At 39.0% G+C, this 12,772-nt stretch overlaps 3 protein-coding genes across 3 annotated transcripts; 2 read left to right on the top strand and 1 right to left on the bottom strand.

The window, feature by feature from the left end:
- Positions 1 to 5,105: 5,105 nt before the first annotated feature.
- On the bottom strand, positions 5,106 to 7,421 carry LOC18014893 (ER membrane protein complex subunit 3). Its single transcript, XM_024154229.1, has 8 exons — positions 7,115 to 7,421; positions 6,917 to 7,010; positions 6,284 to 6,403; positions 6,151 to 6,199; positions 5,875 to 5,974; positions 5,692 to 5,753; positions 5,535 to 5,593; positions 5,106 to 5,401 (listed from the first exon to the last, which is right to left on the bottom strand). Exons 1-8 carry the CDS (start codon positions 7,264 to 7,266, stop codon positions 5,297 to 5,299), a joined length of 741 nt encoding a protein of 246 aa, XP_024009997.1. The 5' UTR covers positions 7,267 to 7,421; the 3' UTR covers positions 5,106 to 5,296.
- Positions 7,422 to 7,561: 140 nt separating this feature from the next.
- On the top strand, positions 7,562 to 8,908 carry LOC18014892 (NHP2-like protein 1). The gene is made up of 2 exons (XM_006396678.2): positions 7,562 to 7,851; positions 8,533 to 8,908. Exons 1-2 carry the CDS (start codon positions 7,624 to 7,626, stop codon positions 8,689 to 8,691), a joined length of 387 nt encoding a protein of 128 aa, XP_006396741.1. The 5' UTR covers positions 7,562 to 7,623; the 3' UTR covers positions 8,692 to 8,908.
- A 380-nt stretch (positions 8,909 to 9,288) lies between these two features.
- LOC18014891 (transcription initiation factor IIF subunit alpha) lies at positions 9,289 to 12,316 on the top strand. The gene is made up of 10 exons (XM_024154390.1): positions 9,289 to 9,410; positions 9,534 to 9,738; positions 9,830 to 9,982; positions 10,068 to 10,213; positions 10,347 to 10,723; positions 10,809 to 10,927; positions 11,025 to 11,156; positions 11,309 to 11,521; positions 11,687 to 11,908; positions 12,022 to 12,316. The coding sequence occupies exons 2-10, from the start codon at positions 9,565 to 9,567 to the stop codon at positions 12,112 to 12,114; spliced, it is 1,629 nt and encodes a 542-aa protein (XP_024010158.1). The 5' UTR covers positions 9,289 to 9,410; positions 9,534 to 9,564; the 3' UTR covers positions 12,115 to 12,316.
- Positions 12,317 to 12,772: the final 456 nt, after the last annotated feature.

Raw genomic sequence — 12,772 nt, 5'->3', positions numbered from 1 at the left:
GTCCAGGGGCCCATAGAGATATGCGGTTACAACATCCATTAACCGCAGATCAAGATTTTCTCTTATGGCCAGACTTATGAGGAATCGGAATGTTGTTGCATCCACCACTGGAGAATAAGTCTCCTCATAATCGATTCCGGGTCTCTGTGAGAATCCTTGTGCTACAAGCCGTGCTTTGTATCGAACGACTTCACCGAGTTCATTCCTTTTGCGCACAAAGACCCATTTGTGGCCCACTGGCTTGATGTGTGATGGGGTCCGGATGATCGGACCGAACACGTTTCTGAGTTTGAGACTCTTTAACTCCACGTTTATGGCTTCTTTCCATTTTAGCCAATCTGTTCGATGTGTACACTGTGTTATTGACGTGGGTTCTAGATCCTCTTGCGTGAGCGCAACATCAAGTGCTACTTTGTATGCAAAGAGTGCATTTAAGTCGACTTCTTTTCGATTCCATTGTATTCCGGACATATTGTAATTGATGGAGATCTCATTGTTATCTTCTGAACCTGGAGATTCGGCGTCCCGAACTTCCATTGAGGGTTCATTAGATTGAGTCTCAGCCGCGGCTATGTCTGATATTGCAGGAATCCCGGTTTCGGTTATTGCACCTTTCTTTGATTTCCGGGGATTCTTATCTTTGGAACCAAGAGGTCTGCCCCGTTTGAGACGTGGTGCAGACTCTGTAGCAACTTGGGTCTGTCCCGTTGGGACAGCTATTCGTACTGGTGCATTACAAGCTGGGATGTACGATTTGGTTACTTTGGTCGGGTCAGCAAAGGAATCTGGCAATTGATTAGCTAGCTTTTGATAATGAATAATCTTTTGGATCTCTGAATCACATTCTAGAGTCCGAGGATCTTGCCAATTTAATGATGTTTGATTCCATGAAAGATCTTTGACCAGCTTGTTTGTCTCACCACCTAAAGAGGGATATACCGATTCATCGAATTGGCAATCCGCATATCTGGCCTTGAAGAGATCTCCAGTGGTTGGCTCGAGATATCTTATGATGGTGGGAGAGTCAAAACCAACATATATTCCCATCCTTCTTTGAGGTCCCATTTTGGTTCGATGTGGTGGAGCAATAGGTACATATACTGAACACCCAAATGTTTTGAGATGGGAGATGTCTGGCTCATGACCCGAGAGTAGTTGGGATGGGGAATATTTGTGTTCACTAGATGGCCGGATGCGTATGAGTTCAGCAGCATGTAATACTGCATGTCCCCATGCTGAGGCCGGGAGCTTTGATCTCATGAGTAATGGTCGGGCTATCCATTGAATGCGTTTAATGAATGATTCAGCCAATCCATTTTGAGTATGGACATGTGCTACAGGATGTTCCACGGTTACCCCCATGGCCATACAGTAGTCATTAAACGCTTGTGAGGTAAATTCACCGGCATTGTCAAGGCGGATAGTCTTTAGTGGGAAGTCAGGGAAATAGGCCCGCAATTTTATGATTTGGGCCAAGAACCTAGCGAAGGCTTGGTTCCGAGAGGACAAGAGACAAACATATGACCAACGGGTCGATGCGTCTATAAGGACCATGAAGTATCGGAATGGTCCGGAAGATGGATGTATAGGTCCACAGATATCGCCCTGGATTCTTTCTAGGAAATGAAGTGTTTGTTTAGAGATTTTAACTGGTGAAGGCCGAGTGATCAATTTGCCTTGAGAACAAGCTGTGCACATGAGGTGTTGAGGATAAGCTCGGTTTTCTTTGAGGGTATGCGCTTGAGAGTTTTGAATTAGTTTACGCATCATATTTGCACCGGGATGACCGAGCCGGTCGTGCCAAATAGTATAATCAGTAAACCGGGCTTTGAGAGTGGTATTAGCTTCAATCATGCTGACTTTAGCATGGTAAAGTCCAGTAGAGAGCGCGGGTATGGTTTCGAGGATTTGTTTATGGCCGTCTACGGTTTTAGTGACTAGGAGGGATTCTTTGTTCCCTTGACCTTGGGTTTCTATGTGGAAACCATTCTGTCTTATATCCTTGAAGCTCAGAAGATTTCTCTTCGAACTAGGAGAATATAGAGCATCTGGTATTTCAAGTTGTGTGCCATTTGATAGCAACACATAGGCATGGCCATATCCTTCGATAAGGTTTGAGGGACCCGCGATGGTGCTAATATTTGCGGTTTGATAGGTTAGGTTTATGAAGTAACTTTTGTTTCTTAAGATAGTGTGGCTGGATCCACTATCTACGACTATGGTTTCCATTTGCTGGTGTGCTTCATTATGAATAGAAGATAGAATTCAGTATTGAGGAATTCAGAAAATGTGATAAATCATAAAGTAAAGCAGTGTCTGAGAATAAAGGCAAATGGAAAAAAAAACAAAATGAAACAAATCCCAAAATGAAAAAAATAAAGAACAAAATCAAATTGTATCAGAGTTTCAGATGATTGAATTAATCGAGGAGATCAGCTGTTTCATAGTCCATGGGGTCGGTCTGCTCGTTTGTAGTGTTCTCATCATCAAGGAGGTCGTCACCTTCCAGGTTAGCAGCATCGACTGGCTGAGTCATGTTGGCTTCAGCAGGAGCTTTTCCGTACTTCTGGTATAGATCGCAGTGGATCTTGGGGGTGCGACATTGCTTTGTTAGGTGGTTGAACATCCCACATCTGGTACAAGCAGAGTGATCGGGGTTGGTGTGGCGGGTCGGCTTGGTGATGCCTCGACCACGACCAGGACCATAACTGAGGTTAGGTCGGTTGCCGCGACCATGTCCGCGTCCACGTCTTCCACGTCCATGTCCTCGGCCATTACCACGTCCATTACCACGTCCACGGCGGTGATCTGAGGATCTATCGGGTTGAACATGGTAGGACTCTTGACGAGAAGCTGGGACAGGAGCCGATCCCGGGGGCCTCATAGCGTTGTTCCTCATAAGCAGCTGGTTATTCTTCTCAGCGAGGAGAAGACAGGACAACAAGTCTTCGTACAATGTGTGTTTCATTGCACGGTATTGTTGTTGGAGCACAACATTCTCTGTGCTGAATGTGGATAATGTTTTCTCGAGGAGATCATTATCTGTCACATCCTCGCCACAGAGTTTCTGGATGGCAACAATACGAAAGAGTTCGTTGTTGTAATCATCTACGGATTTGTAGTCCTGGAACCGAAGGTTCTTCCAGTCGAAATCTGCCTGAGGCAACTGGACCATTTTCTGATGGTCATATCGCTTTTTCAGCGCTTGCCACAATTCAAGTGGATTCTCAAGAGTGAGATATTGCTGCTTAAGGCTCGGGGCCAGATGATGGCGTATGTGACATATCGCCTGAGACTGTCCCTTACGGGATGCGGTGTTACCGTCGGTAATACACGCATCGAGTTCTTTCGATGCAAGGAACAAGCGCATGTCTAGGGCCCACTCGAGGTAGTTATCCCCGGAGACGTGAAGGGCCTCGAATTCACATTTCTGAATGTTTGACATCTGAAACATGAGATTGATTTTGTTAGGGATTGTTTTGAGAAAATTTTGAATGCTGATGATGAAACTTTCTATTTTGAGAATATTTCTATTTTAGGAAAGTTTCTAAATTTGGAAAGTTTCTAATTTGGGTAATTTTCTAAATGAGGAAAGTTTCTATGTCGGGAAAATTTCTATATGAGGAAAGTTTTTATATGAGGAAACTTTCTATTAGAGGGAACTTTCTCGGAAATAATAAATTTTAAAGGGTATGGTTTTAGTTACCCCGAACATGATGTCGGTTTAATAGCTGTGATTTAATCGGTTAAAGCCGAATATAATTTCGGTTAATGAGAACCAGGTTTAGCCGGTTTTAGGCGGTTTAGGAGGAACCCTAGGGGAGCCGAATATGATTAGGGTTTTATCTAGGGTTTTAACGGTTTGGAAAACATATTTTGGATGTGATTTCGAGATATATAGGATCTGTGGTCGATGGTTTTAATAGTTTCACAAGGACAACAAAGAAATCACGTGAAAAGGACTAGGGTTTAAGCATTATGACTTACGATTTTGAAGATTACAAAATCGTGAATCAAGCTTAGGATTTAGGGTTGATTTTCTTAGTTTATTCAATCAAGTGTTTCAAGCAAGAGAATCAACAATCAAAATAAGCTGCAACAAGCTTATTAAACATGAAGAAAATCGAATAGGTTTATGCCATAAACATGGCCAAAAACGGTTGTTAGGTTTTTGTAGATTAGGGTTTTATAAAACGAGTTTAAAACCGTTGAACATGCATAAACTTGTAATTTAAACAATCAATCAACAAGTTATCAATCAATCATCAGAGTATCAAACACTTTCAATCAATTAGAGATCGATTTTTTTTTTTTTTTTATAGGGTTTTGAAGTGTTTAAACAACAGGTTCTATGGCTCTCAGTTTTAGAAGATATCTTTTCCACCTTTGGATTTCTGACAGGCTAATGAAACTGGGAGCTAATAGACCTCAGTTAGCCGCTACAAATTCCAAGGATTGATCACCAAAACTGGAGAAGCTGCTGGTTGAAGAAGGAAAAACTCGGATCTGGTTTTTTTTTTTTTTTTTTTTTTCGGTTGATCGTCGTGTACTGTAAGTGTGCGTGAGGGCGCGTCCGACGTTGGATCGACAAACGGTTTTCACCAGTAGATTCGTCTCGTCGAGGGCTTCGATTTGATATGTAGATCGTCTTCTGGTTCCTCACGGTTTGGAAGATATGCGTCTTTTAAGTTTCGACTTGCTTTTAGGGTTTTGGTGATGGCCGGATTTATTAGGGTTTTTCGCTCAGAGAGTCTTATCGTGCTGATAACGTGTTGTGAAAACTTCTTAAAAACTTTATTAATCACTGGAATGTATATATAGAGTACATAGGGAATCTAGGTTAAGTATAATGCCCTGATGGGCCTAATGGGCCGGTATAAGAGTCCATATATGATATGTGTTATAACACTGCTAAAATTGTTTGATTTTTTTACTTTCTAACCATAAGCACTTTGTTCAAAAAACCCATAAGCTCCACCTGCACCGGTTTAGGCCGCTGATTTAATCGGAGTGTCAAAACATCTCCAAATCTTACCAAAATAAACCGAAGCTGTCCAATTTCGTAATACAGTCTAAACCAAATCGTATCAAAATTAAACCGGAAATTGTTTGTACCTGGAGAAGATTTTATAGAGAGAGCATTGTTATACAACAAAATCAGAAAAAAAAAAAAGCAAAAAAGAAAGACAGAAGCAGAATCTACCAAGCTGAAATAGAAGAATTAAGCGTTCAGATTCGATTCCATGTCGAAGTTTCTACAGCTTTTTTTTGGTTTCAACATTTATCGTCTTTGTCTCTACTTAACGAGTTTTCTTAATACGGATTCTGCGCGCTGCTCAAATCGAGGTAGAGCCCATTCATGCTGAATTATGTCGAGACCATCTTTCTCTGCACTCAGGCTCTGATCAAAATTTCAATGCAAATGATACTGAATCAGATATGTCCACAGATCATCGAACATGAAAAGTAGAGTGAAAATTAAACAACATTTTGAAAAATGATCACAAAGTAGGTTGATATATAAATATGAATACCTTTGATGCATCAAATCCAAGCCCACCCATTTGCATCATACGTTGTGTGTCATCAATGGCTGCGTAAGAAGCAACAAAGTATACCATTATGACCAAAACTTATTAGAAGGTTTAGCTTTTGAGCAATGTGGAGAAAAATTGTTACGTGGGAATTAACCATTTTCATCTCCGAGAATGAGACTGAACAAGCCTCTTAATCCAAACAAGTTTAAGAAGTACCTGAAACGTAAAAGTAAAGCTCATGATACAAGAGAAAGAAGCAAGCAACTATGATTAGCATATCGAAAATCCGGAAAGGACCGAGATAACATTGAGTCCTTTATGTAACTTGGGTACTTACCAGGAACGACTACTCACATAGCTAACATCGACAGTGCTCAAGTCGATGCCATTCTGTAACATTGATCTGAACCTTTGAGTAAGTGGAAATGGTATTTTGGCTGTAAAATAAACGAAGAAGACTCAGATGCTATGGAAACATAAAAACTTGCATAGACTAGAGAATCAAGTAGACGATTAACTGGTGCTCAAAATAGCAGTGCAGCAGCCAAGTGTAGATATAATTTATAAAGTGACAGAAAAATAAAAAGAGCAGGAATTTCTATAGGAAATAAACCTGCAACAAATCCAGAGAAGAAGAAGTTGACAAATCCAAAAGTGAGCGTCTGCAAAATGGTAAGTTGTATCAGTTTCTTATATTACCAATCAACAAAAAAAGACAGAAATGGATATTTTCAAACTCCATCCACCTGGGGAATAATCATCGAAAGGTTTTTCTTCATCATATCCATGGCCATGTTAGGATCAGAAAACATCTGAGCTTGAGGGTTTGTGCCTTGGCCTTTGGGAACATGTAGCAAACCATTCTCCTGCAGCAATCAACAAATACTTTCTAAGCATCACTAATCCAAAGATGAAGACTAAAAACACTAATCAGAATCTGCACAGCTGATAACCCCTATGGATCACTCTAGTTTCACACAAGCAAAACAAAGAGATAATAAAAGAATGACGATAGACAATTGAAACCTTTCCTCGTGCCAAATTTTGCGCAGCTAATAACCAACTATACCTAGCTTAGTAGCACAATAATCGTCGAAAGGTAGCTAATTTCTAGAAAAATGATAACTATGCACATGACTGAAAAATTCATAACACTTTACGCATTGGCAATGTCTTCAATTCGATTAAACAAGCATTACAGAACTCATGTTGATTTTGACAAACAAAGATCTTCAAGTAAATTAGAGTACTGGAAGAACACAATACATCGCAAAGAATACTATGTACGTATCGCACAACTTGAAAGAGTCACTAAAGACACGAATTTCTCAAATCAAAAACTGGGTCAAGCGAAAGGGCAAATCTTCAGAAAAGCATACCTCATTGCTATAGTAGAGTCTCCGAGTGCGGAATGATCTCGGCGGTATGAAATTGGCACCGGATTTTAGATTTCGAGCTCTGATAATAACTTGCCTACAAAACACAAACACAATACCAGTTACAAACGAAACCCGAATCGAATCAGCAAACGAGACGATATATTCTACGCATAGATCAGAGAACTGAAGAACACTTACCCTTCTTTGACCATCTTAGCATCGGGAGCTGGAGAAGAACGCATGAGCTTGGAGACAAAGTATCTGAGAATACCGATGAGAACCATCACAACGGAGAGAGGAATCAGAACCCAATCTCTGATCGCCGTATCTAGAACCAGATCCTCCGCCATTGTAAATTCTCACCAATATCGATTTCTCCTCTTTTAAACCCTAATTCTCTCTCTCTCTCTCTCTTTCTCGTCTCCTTCTTCTGAGATCTTCTCTCTGTTCGATTCGGTGAAGCAAACACGATCTAAGACTCAGAGAATTCGACGATTTGTAAATTACAAGTGGGAATATTTTATTTATCTATTATTATTCTTTATTTGTTTTTTTAATAAAAGATCTAAAACCTTCTGGCTTAAACAGAGGCATCGCTAAGTCACCTTTATAAAACCCTAAAATCATTGTCACATAACCAAATCAAAAACCCTAGCAACTTCTTCTCATCGCTTCTCTCAGAACTCACGAACTCGGAGACGAAGAAGATGACGGTAGAAGCAGTGAACCCTAAGGCGTACCCATTAGCTGATTCTCAGCTATCGATAACAATCCTCGATCTTGTTCAACAAGCTACGAATTACAAACAGCTTAAGAAAGGAGCCAATGAAGCTACGAAAACATTGAACCGTGGGATCTCTGAGTTCGTGGTTATGGCTGCTGATGCTGAGCCTCTCGAGATTCTTCTTCACCTTCCTCTGCTCGCTGAAGATAAGGTATTGATTTCTTCTTATCTTTTTTTCTTATGAATCTCAATTAGTATACTCTTTGGTTCAAAATATTTTTCAACTGGCTCAACTGGAATGATCTTATGTACATGAAAATATTGAAGAACGTGTATACATCTATATGTAGAAATTGGACTAGTAGACTTCCCTTTGTGATTGTAAGTCATGATGTTATGTAATAAAAATCGGTGATTGTGTATATATTTGTTCTTGAATGTAAGAGACAGATTCATAATTCTTAGGCATTAGAAGCTATTTTTTGCACCAGTGATGAGTGTTTTTATATTGAATCTCTTATTTATTTAAGAGCTCTTGGTATATGCAATATCAGGAACATAGTTTCTGGGTATCATACTTTGTTGATTAATCAATGTTTAATTGACAAGAGATCCAAGAATGTGATTCTCGTTTTAAGCATATATTTGCTGTTTTTGCATAGTTGAAAATGGTTGTATATGCACATCTTTATCAGATTTTCAGCAATCGATTCACAAGTCTTATGATTTCTAATATTCTTGATCCAAGAATGTGATTCCCAATCTCTATTAGTTTTTCAGCAATTTGTTTCACAAGTCTTATGATTGCTAAACATTCTTGTCTGATACTGAAACCATTCTTGTCTGATACTGAAACCAATGATGTTGTGTTCTTTTCATTGAATGATTGCAGAATGTGCCGTATGTGTTTGTGCCATCGAAACAAGCCCTTGGAAGAGCATGTGGTGTAACAAGACCCGTTATCGCTTGTTCGGTTACATCAAACGAGGCTAGCCAGTTGAAATCTCAAATTCAGCAGCTTAAGGATGCCATTGAGAAGCTCCTCATCTAAGGTTTTTTGGTTTAGGGTATGAATGATGGGTCTCTTCCATTTATGGAAAAAAGGCTTTGACTGAAGCGAGTTTCTCTGCAACTTTTAGATTATGCTATCTGTGTTTTGAAGATTGTACTGTTTTTTTTTTCTTTTTTTTTTTCAATATTGTGTTGGTGCAAATGCAGTTTTGAACAACAACAGTTATTTCTGAATTGAGTTTCTTAGATTTTGATTATTGGTTTGGTGATTTTGGTTTTTTTTTTCTTAAGCAGCAGACAATGAGAAAATAAACATGTAAGAAGTTAAACGAAGCAATGAAGAATCTAGCATCAGTATGAAACAAACAGTTGAGCTTAAAAAAAAATTTTCTGCTTATGTTAATCTTTCTTTAATTTGCTGAAGAATTCACCGCCAAAAATGGTGTTGAGGGGTACAAAACAATTGAACAAATGTGATGAATTTATCTAGTAATTGATATGGTTTCATTAAACTCAAGTTTGAGACCACAAAAAAAAAAAAAAAAAAATTGCTTATGTTAATCTTTCTTTATAGTCAAAGGGCAAATCGGTCTATTTACGTGAAAGTCTATACATTTTGTATCGTCTCCTTTTGTTTCTCTACCGACTCAAATCTTAAGACCTATATTTAGATTACTAAACCGAGAAATTCTCTCGTCTTCAATCACATTCTCTGAAACTCACAACACAAATCCTGATTACAATCACAAAATCCAAAAGGTGATAGGAACCCTAGATTGAAACTCAAAAATCTATGGATTTTGTTTCGATTGCGTCTGTGATCTTCGTAATTGGATTCTGAAATCGGGAAACCTAAATTCGATTTTCTGGGTTTGTGTACAGAAAGAAGAGGAAGGTTTTTTATCTTGGGATCATGTCGTCGCACTGTTTGACGCTGAAGTCGGAGTGTATGCGCTGCAAATCGCCGTCCGATCTGTACGGAAGCTCGTGCAGGCATATGACGTTATGCTTCAAGTGTGGTAAAACCATGGCTGAGAATAAATCCAAGTGTATCGATTGTGGAACCATCGTCACGCGGCTGATTCGGGTTAGTGTTCTTTGCGTTTTTTTTTTTCTCTCCAATCTCAGAATCAATTCGTGTCTCTACTATTGAGCTGAACAATTCGATGTTAATTTAGGAATATAATGTTCGTGCGGCTGCACCCACCGATAAGAACTACTTCATTGGTAGATTCGTGTCTGGTCTTCCCAATTTCAAGAAAGGCTCTGAGAATAAATGGTCTCTTCGTAAAGATATACCACAAGGTCGTCAGTTTACTGATGCACAACGGGTATTGTGTTATCATCATGTTCCTTGTACAAATCATTGTGGAGGCTTTTGTCTGATTCATTGTGTGGAAATCGTATTTTTATTAGGAGAAGTTAAAGAACAAACCTTGGATCTTGGAAGATGAAACTGGCCAGTTTCAGTACCAAGGACATCTTGAAGGCTCCCAGTCTGCAACTTACTATCTCTTGGTGATGCAGAACAAAGAGTTTATCGCTATTCCCGCTGGTTCTTGGTATGGAGAAACATTTTCTCAAGATTCTTTTGTTGGTATTATAACTTTTGTGGTTGGAGTCTAAAGGCAGATTCTGCGTCGAGTTCACAAATGCTATTTCGCTTCAACTTCTGACCTTTTTCTATTGTGTTAGGTATAACTTCAACAAGGTTGCACAGTATAAGCAACTTACTCTGGAAGAAGCGGAAGAGAAGATGAAGAACCGTAGAAAAACTGCTGATGGGTATCAAAGGTGGATGATGAAAGCTGCAAATAATGGTCCAGCGTTATTTGGGGAAACGGAGAATGACAAAGAAGCCGGTGGAAGCAGTGGAGGAGGTGGTAGGGGTCGTAAGAAGTCATCAGGCGGTGATGAAGAAGAAGGAAATGTCTCTGACAGAGGTGAGGAAGACGAAGAGGAAGAGGCATCACGGAAAAGTAGGCTCGGGCTTAATAAGAAGAGTAATGATGATGATGAAGAAGGTCCGAGGGGTGGTGATCTTGACATGGATGATGATGACATTGAGAAGGGTGAGTAGTATTGATTTGCTGTTATCTATTTAAGAAAACTGGAGAAATTTTCTGTCAATATTGATAATGCGTTGATTGTTTGTAGGTGATGACTGGGAGCATGAAGAAATTTTCACTGATGATGATGAGGCTGTTGGTAATGATCCCGAGGAACGTGAAGATCTTCTGGCGCCTGAAATTCCTGCTCCTCCAGAAATAAAGCAGGTCGGTTTTTTTTGTATATTTCTCCACTTGCAATGCACAATTCTCTGTGAAACTGAATACATTAATGTTGACTTCTTTTTTTCCACTTTTCTTGCAGGATGATGACGATGAAGAAAACGAAGAAGAAGAGGGAGGATTGAGCAAATCTGGTAAAGAGTTAAAGAAACTGCTCGGCAAGTCTAATGGTTTGAATGAATCTGATGAAGAAGACGACGATGACTCAGATGATGTAAGCCCTCTTCAGTTTTCGACACACTTTGCTTTTTGTTTTCTTCTAAATCAAACTGTTCATTTCTCAAGCACACTCATTTTTATTATATCCGTGTTGCTATAAACTGGTTTTTGATACAAGAATATCATCCTGAATGGCATTTTTCATAGGATGAGGAGACAAACTTCGGTCCAATTACGAATTCAAAACAGAAGGATGCGACCAAAGAAGAACCTGTTGAGAGCACTCCTCCAAAACCTGCACCCTCTGTATCTTCTCGTGGAACACCTTCTGCAAAACCATCCAAGGGAAAGAGAAAACTAAATGATGGCGATGCTAAAAAACCAAGCAGCTCTGTTCAAAAGAAAGTGAAGACTGAAAGTGTAAGACACTCGATTCTGTTTATCATAGGTTTAAAATATTCAATCTATGAGGCTAAGCATCGGCGTTAACAGATAAGGGATTGTATTACATATCCTTGTTGGAGTGTTTACTCGTGTTGTCTTGTGATTTCTGACAAAGCAGGTTTTTGTAATCTTTGTAAGCAGGAGTCGAAATCTTCTTCGGTGAAGGAAGAGAAAAGTAACTCGATTTCTAAATCCAACGCCCCGACAAAAGCCGTGAAACCTGAATCAACTTCAGCTCCTGCAGCTTCAGCTGCTACGGGGCCTGTTACTGAGGACGAAATCCGTGGTGTTCTGATGGAGAAGAAGCAAGTCACTACACAGGACCTTGTCTCCAGGTTTAAGGCAAGACTTAAAACCAAAGAGGTAATATTTGCTATAGGACTCTAATCTAATTCCTTCATTAAGAATTACATGGTAGTTAATATGGTCTGAGCTTAATTTCTGAGAATCAATCCTTTTTACGAAAATCTTTACAGGACAAGAATGCCTTTGCTGAAATTCTGAGGAAGATCTCAAAGATACAGAAGAACGCAGGATCACAAAACTTCGTCGTTTTGAGAGAGAGATGAGACTTTACGATTTTCAGAACTAACTCTCTTTTTTTTTTTTTCATGATCTCATGCGAGTTAATCTAAGAATAATCATCTTTTCTCATTTCTTGATTTTGAAATGTTTAAACAGATCGATTTTGTTCCTAGTGACATCTTTGTTTCACCTTAACACAGTCTTTACTTATAACCAGAACAAGAGGATCAGGAACAAAGAAACAAATCTAGAGAAAGTTTAACGTGTTTTTGCTGAGCAATATAATGACTTATCGTACGAATTCTGACTGAGTTATAAAAAATTGCTAAAGACAATTGAAACTATGTATCTTCTTCATCTGCAATTCTGCAAAAATAGTCGTTTTGATAAATATCAAAAAAAAATAGTTGTTTTGATAAATATCAAAAAAAAAAAATAGAGTTCACTGTCTCAGAATATGGTGAGGAAAGTAAAATGATGTGAATTTTTAACGGAAAATATTCCTCTTTGGTTGAGGATTTTAAAAAAGCATTTTTGATGACATAATCAAGAATCAAAAACAATATCAGATTTGTAAGTTTATTAAAAATTAGGGGTATTCTTATAGTTGAAACATTTCGCAAAGGCTCTCGAAACAGGTGATATTTTAGGCGACTTCTGCGAAACTCTAGCTTCGACTTTTTCGATCCAAAATTTCCAGAT

Source organism: Eutrema salsugineum, unplaced genomic scaffold, assembly GCF_000478725.1.
Source record: "Eutrema salsugineum unplaced genomic scaffold, Eutsalg1_0 scaffold_3, whole genome shotgun sequence".
In the NCBI taxonomy this organism is placed as follows: domain Eukaryota; kingdom Viridiplantae; phylum Streptophyta; class Magnoliopsida; order Brassicales; family Brassicaceae; genus Eutrema; species Eutrema salsugineum.
This window is presented reverse-complemented; position numbering and strand designations above follow the sequence as displayed.

Bases quoted from the DNA above. Each gene is read 5' to 3' on its own strand.
- LOC18014891 (XM_024154390.1), top strand. From the start codon at position 9,565: ATGTCGTCGCACTGTTTGACGCTGAAGTCGGAGTGTATGCGCTGCAAA. The intron at 10,724-10,808 runs GTGAGTAGTATT...GATTGTTTGTAG, and splicing joins TGATGATGACATTGAGAAGG to GTGATGACTGGGAGCATGAA. The intron at 11,522-11,686 runs GTAAGACACTCG...CTTTGTAAGCAG, and splicing joins AGAAAGTGAAGACTGAAAGT to GAGTCGAAATCTTCTTCGGT.
- LOC18014893 (XM_024154229.1), bottom strand. From the start codon at position 7,266: ATGGCGGAGGATCTGGTTCTAGATACGGCGATCAGAGATTGGGTTCTG. The intron at 7,011-7,114 runs GTAAGTGTTCTT...TGTGTTTTGTAG, and splicing joins GCTAAGATGGTCAAAGAAGG to GCAAGTTATTATCAGAGCTC. The intron at 5,402-5,534 runs GTATTCATATTT...AATTTTGATCAG, and splicing joins TTGGATTTGATGCATCAAAG to AGCCTGAGTGCAGAGAAAGA.
- LOC18014892 (XM_006396678.2), top strand. From the start codon at position 7,624: ATGACGGTAGAAGCAGTGAACCCTAAGGCGTACCCATTAGCTGATTCT. The intron at 7,852-8,532 runs GTATTGATTTCT...GAATGATTGCAG, and splicing joins CTCTGCTCGCTGAAGATAAG to AATGTGCCGTATGTGTTTGT.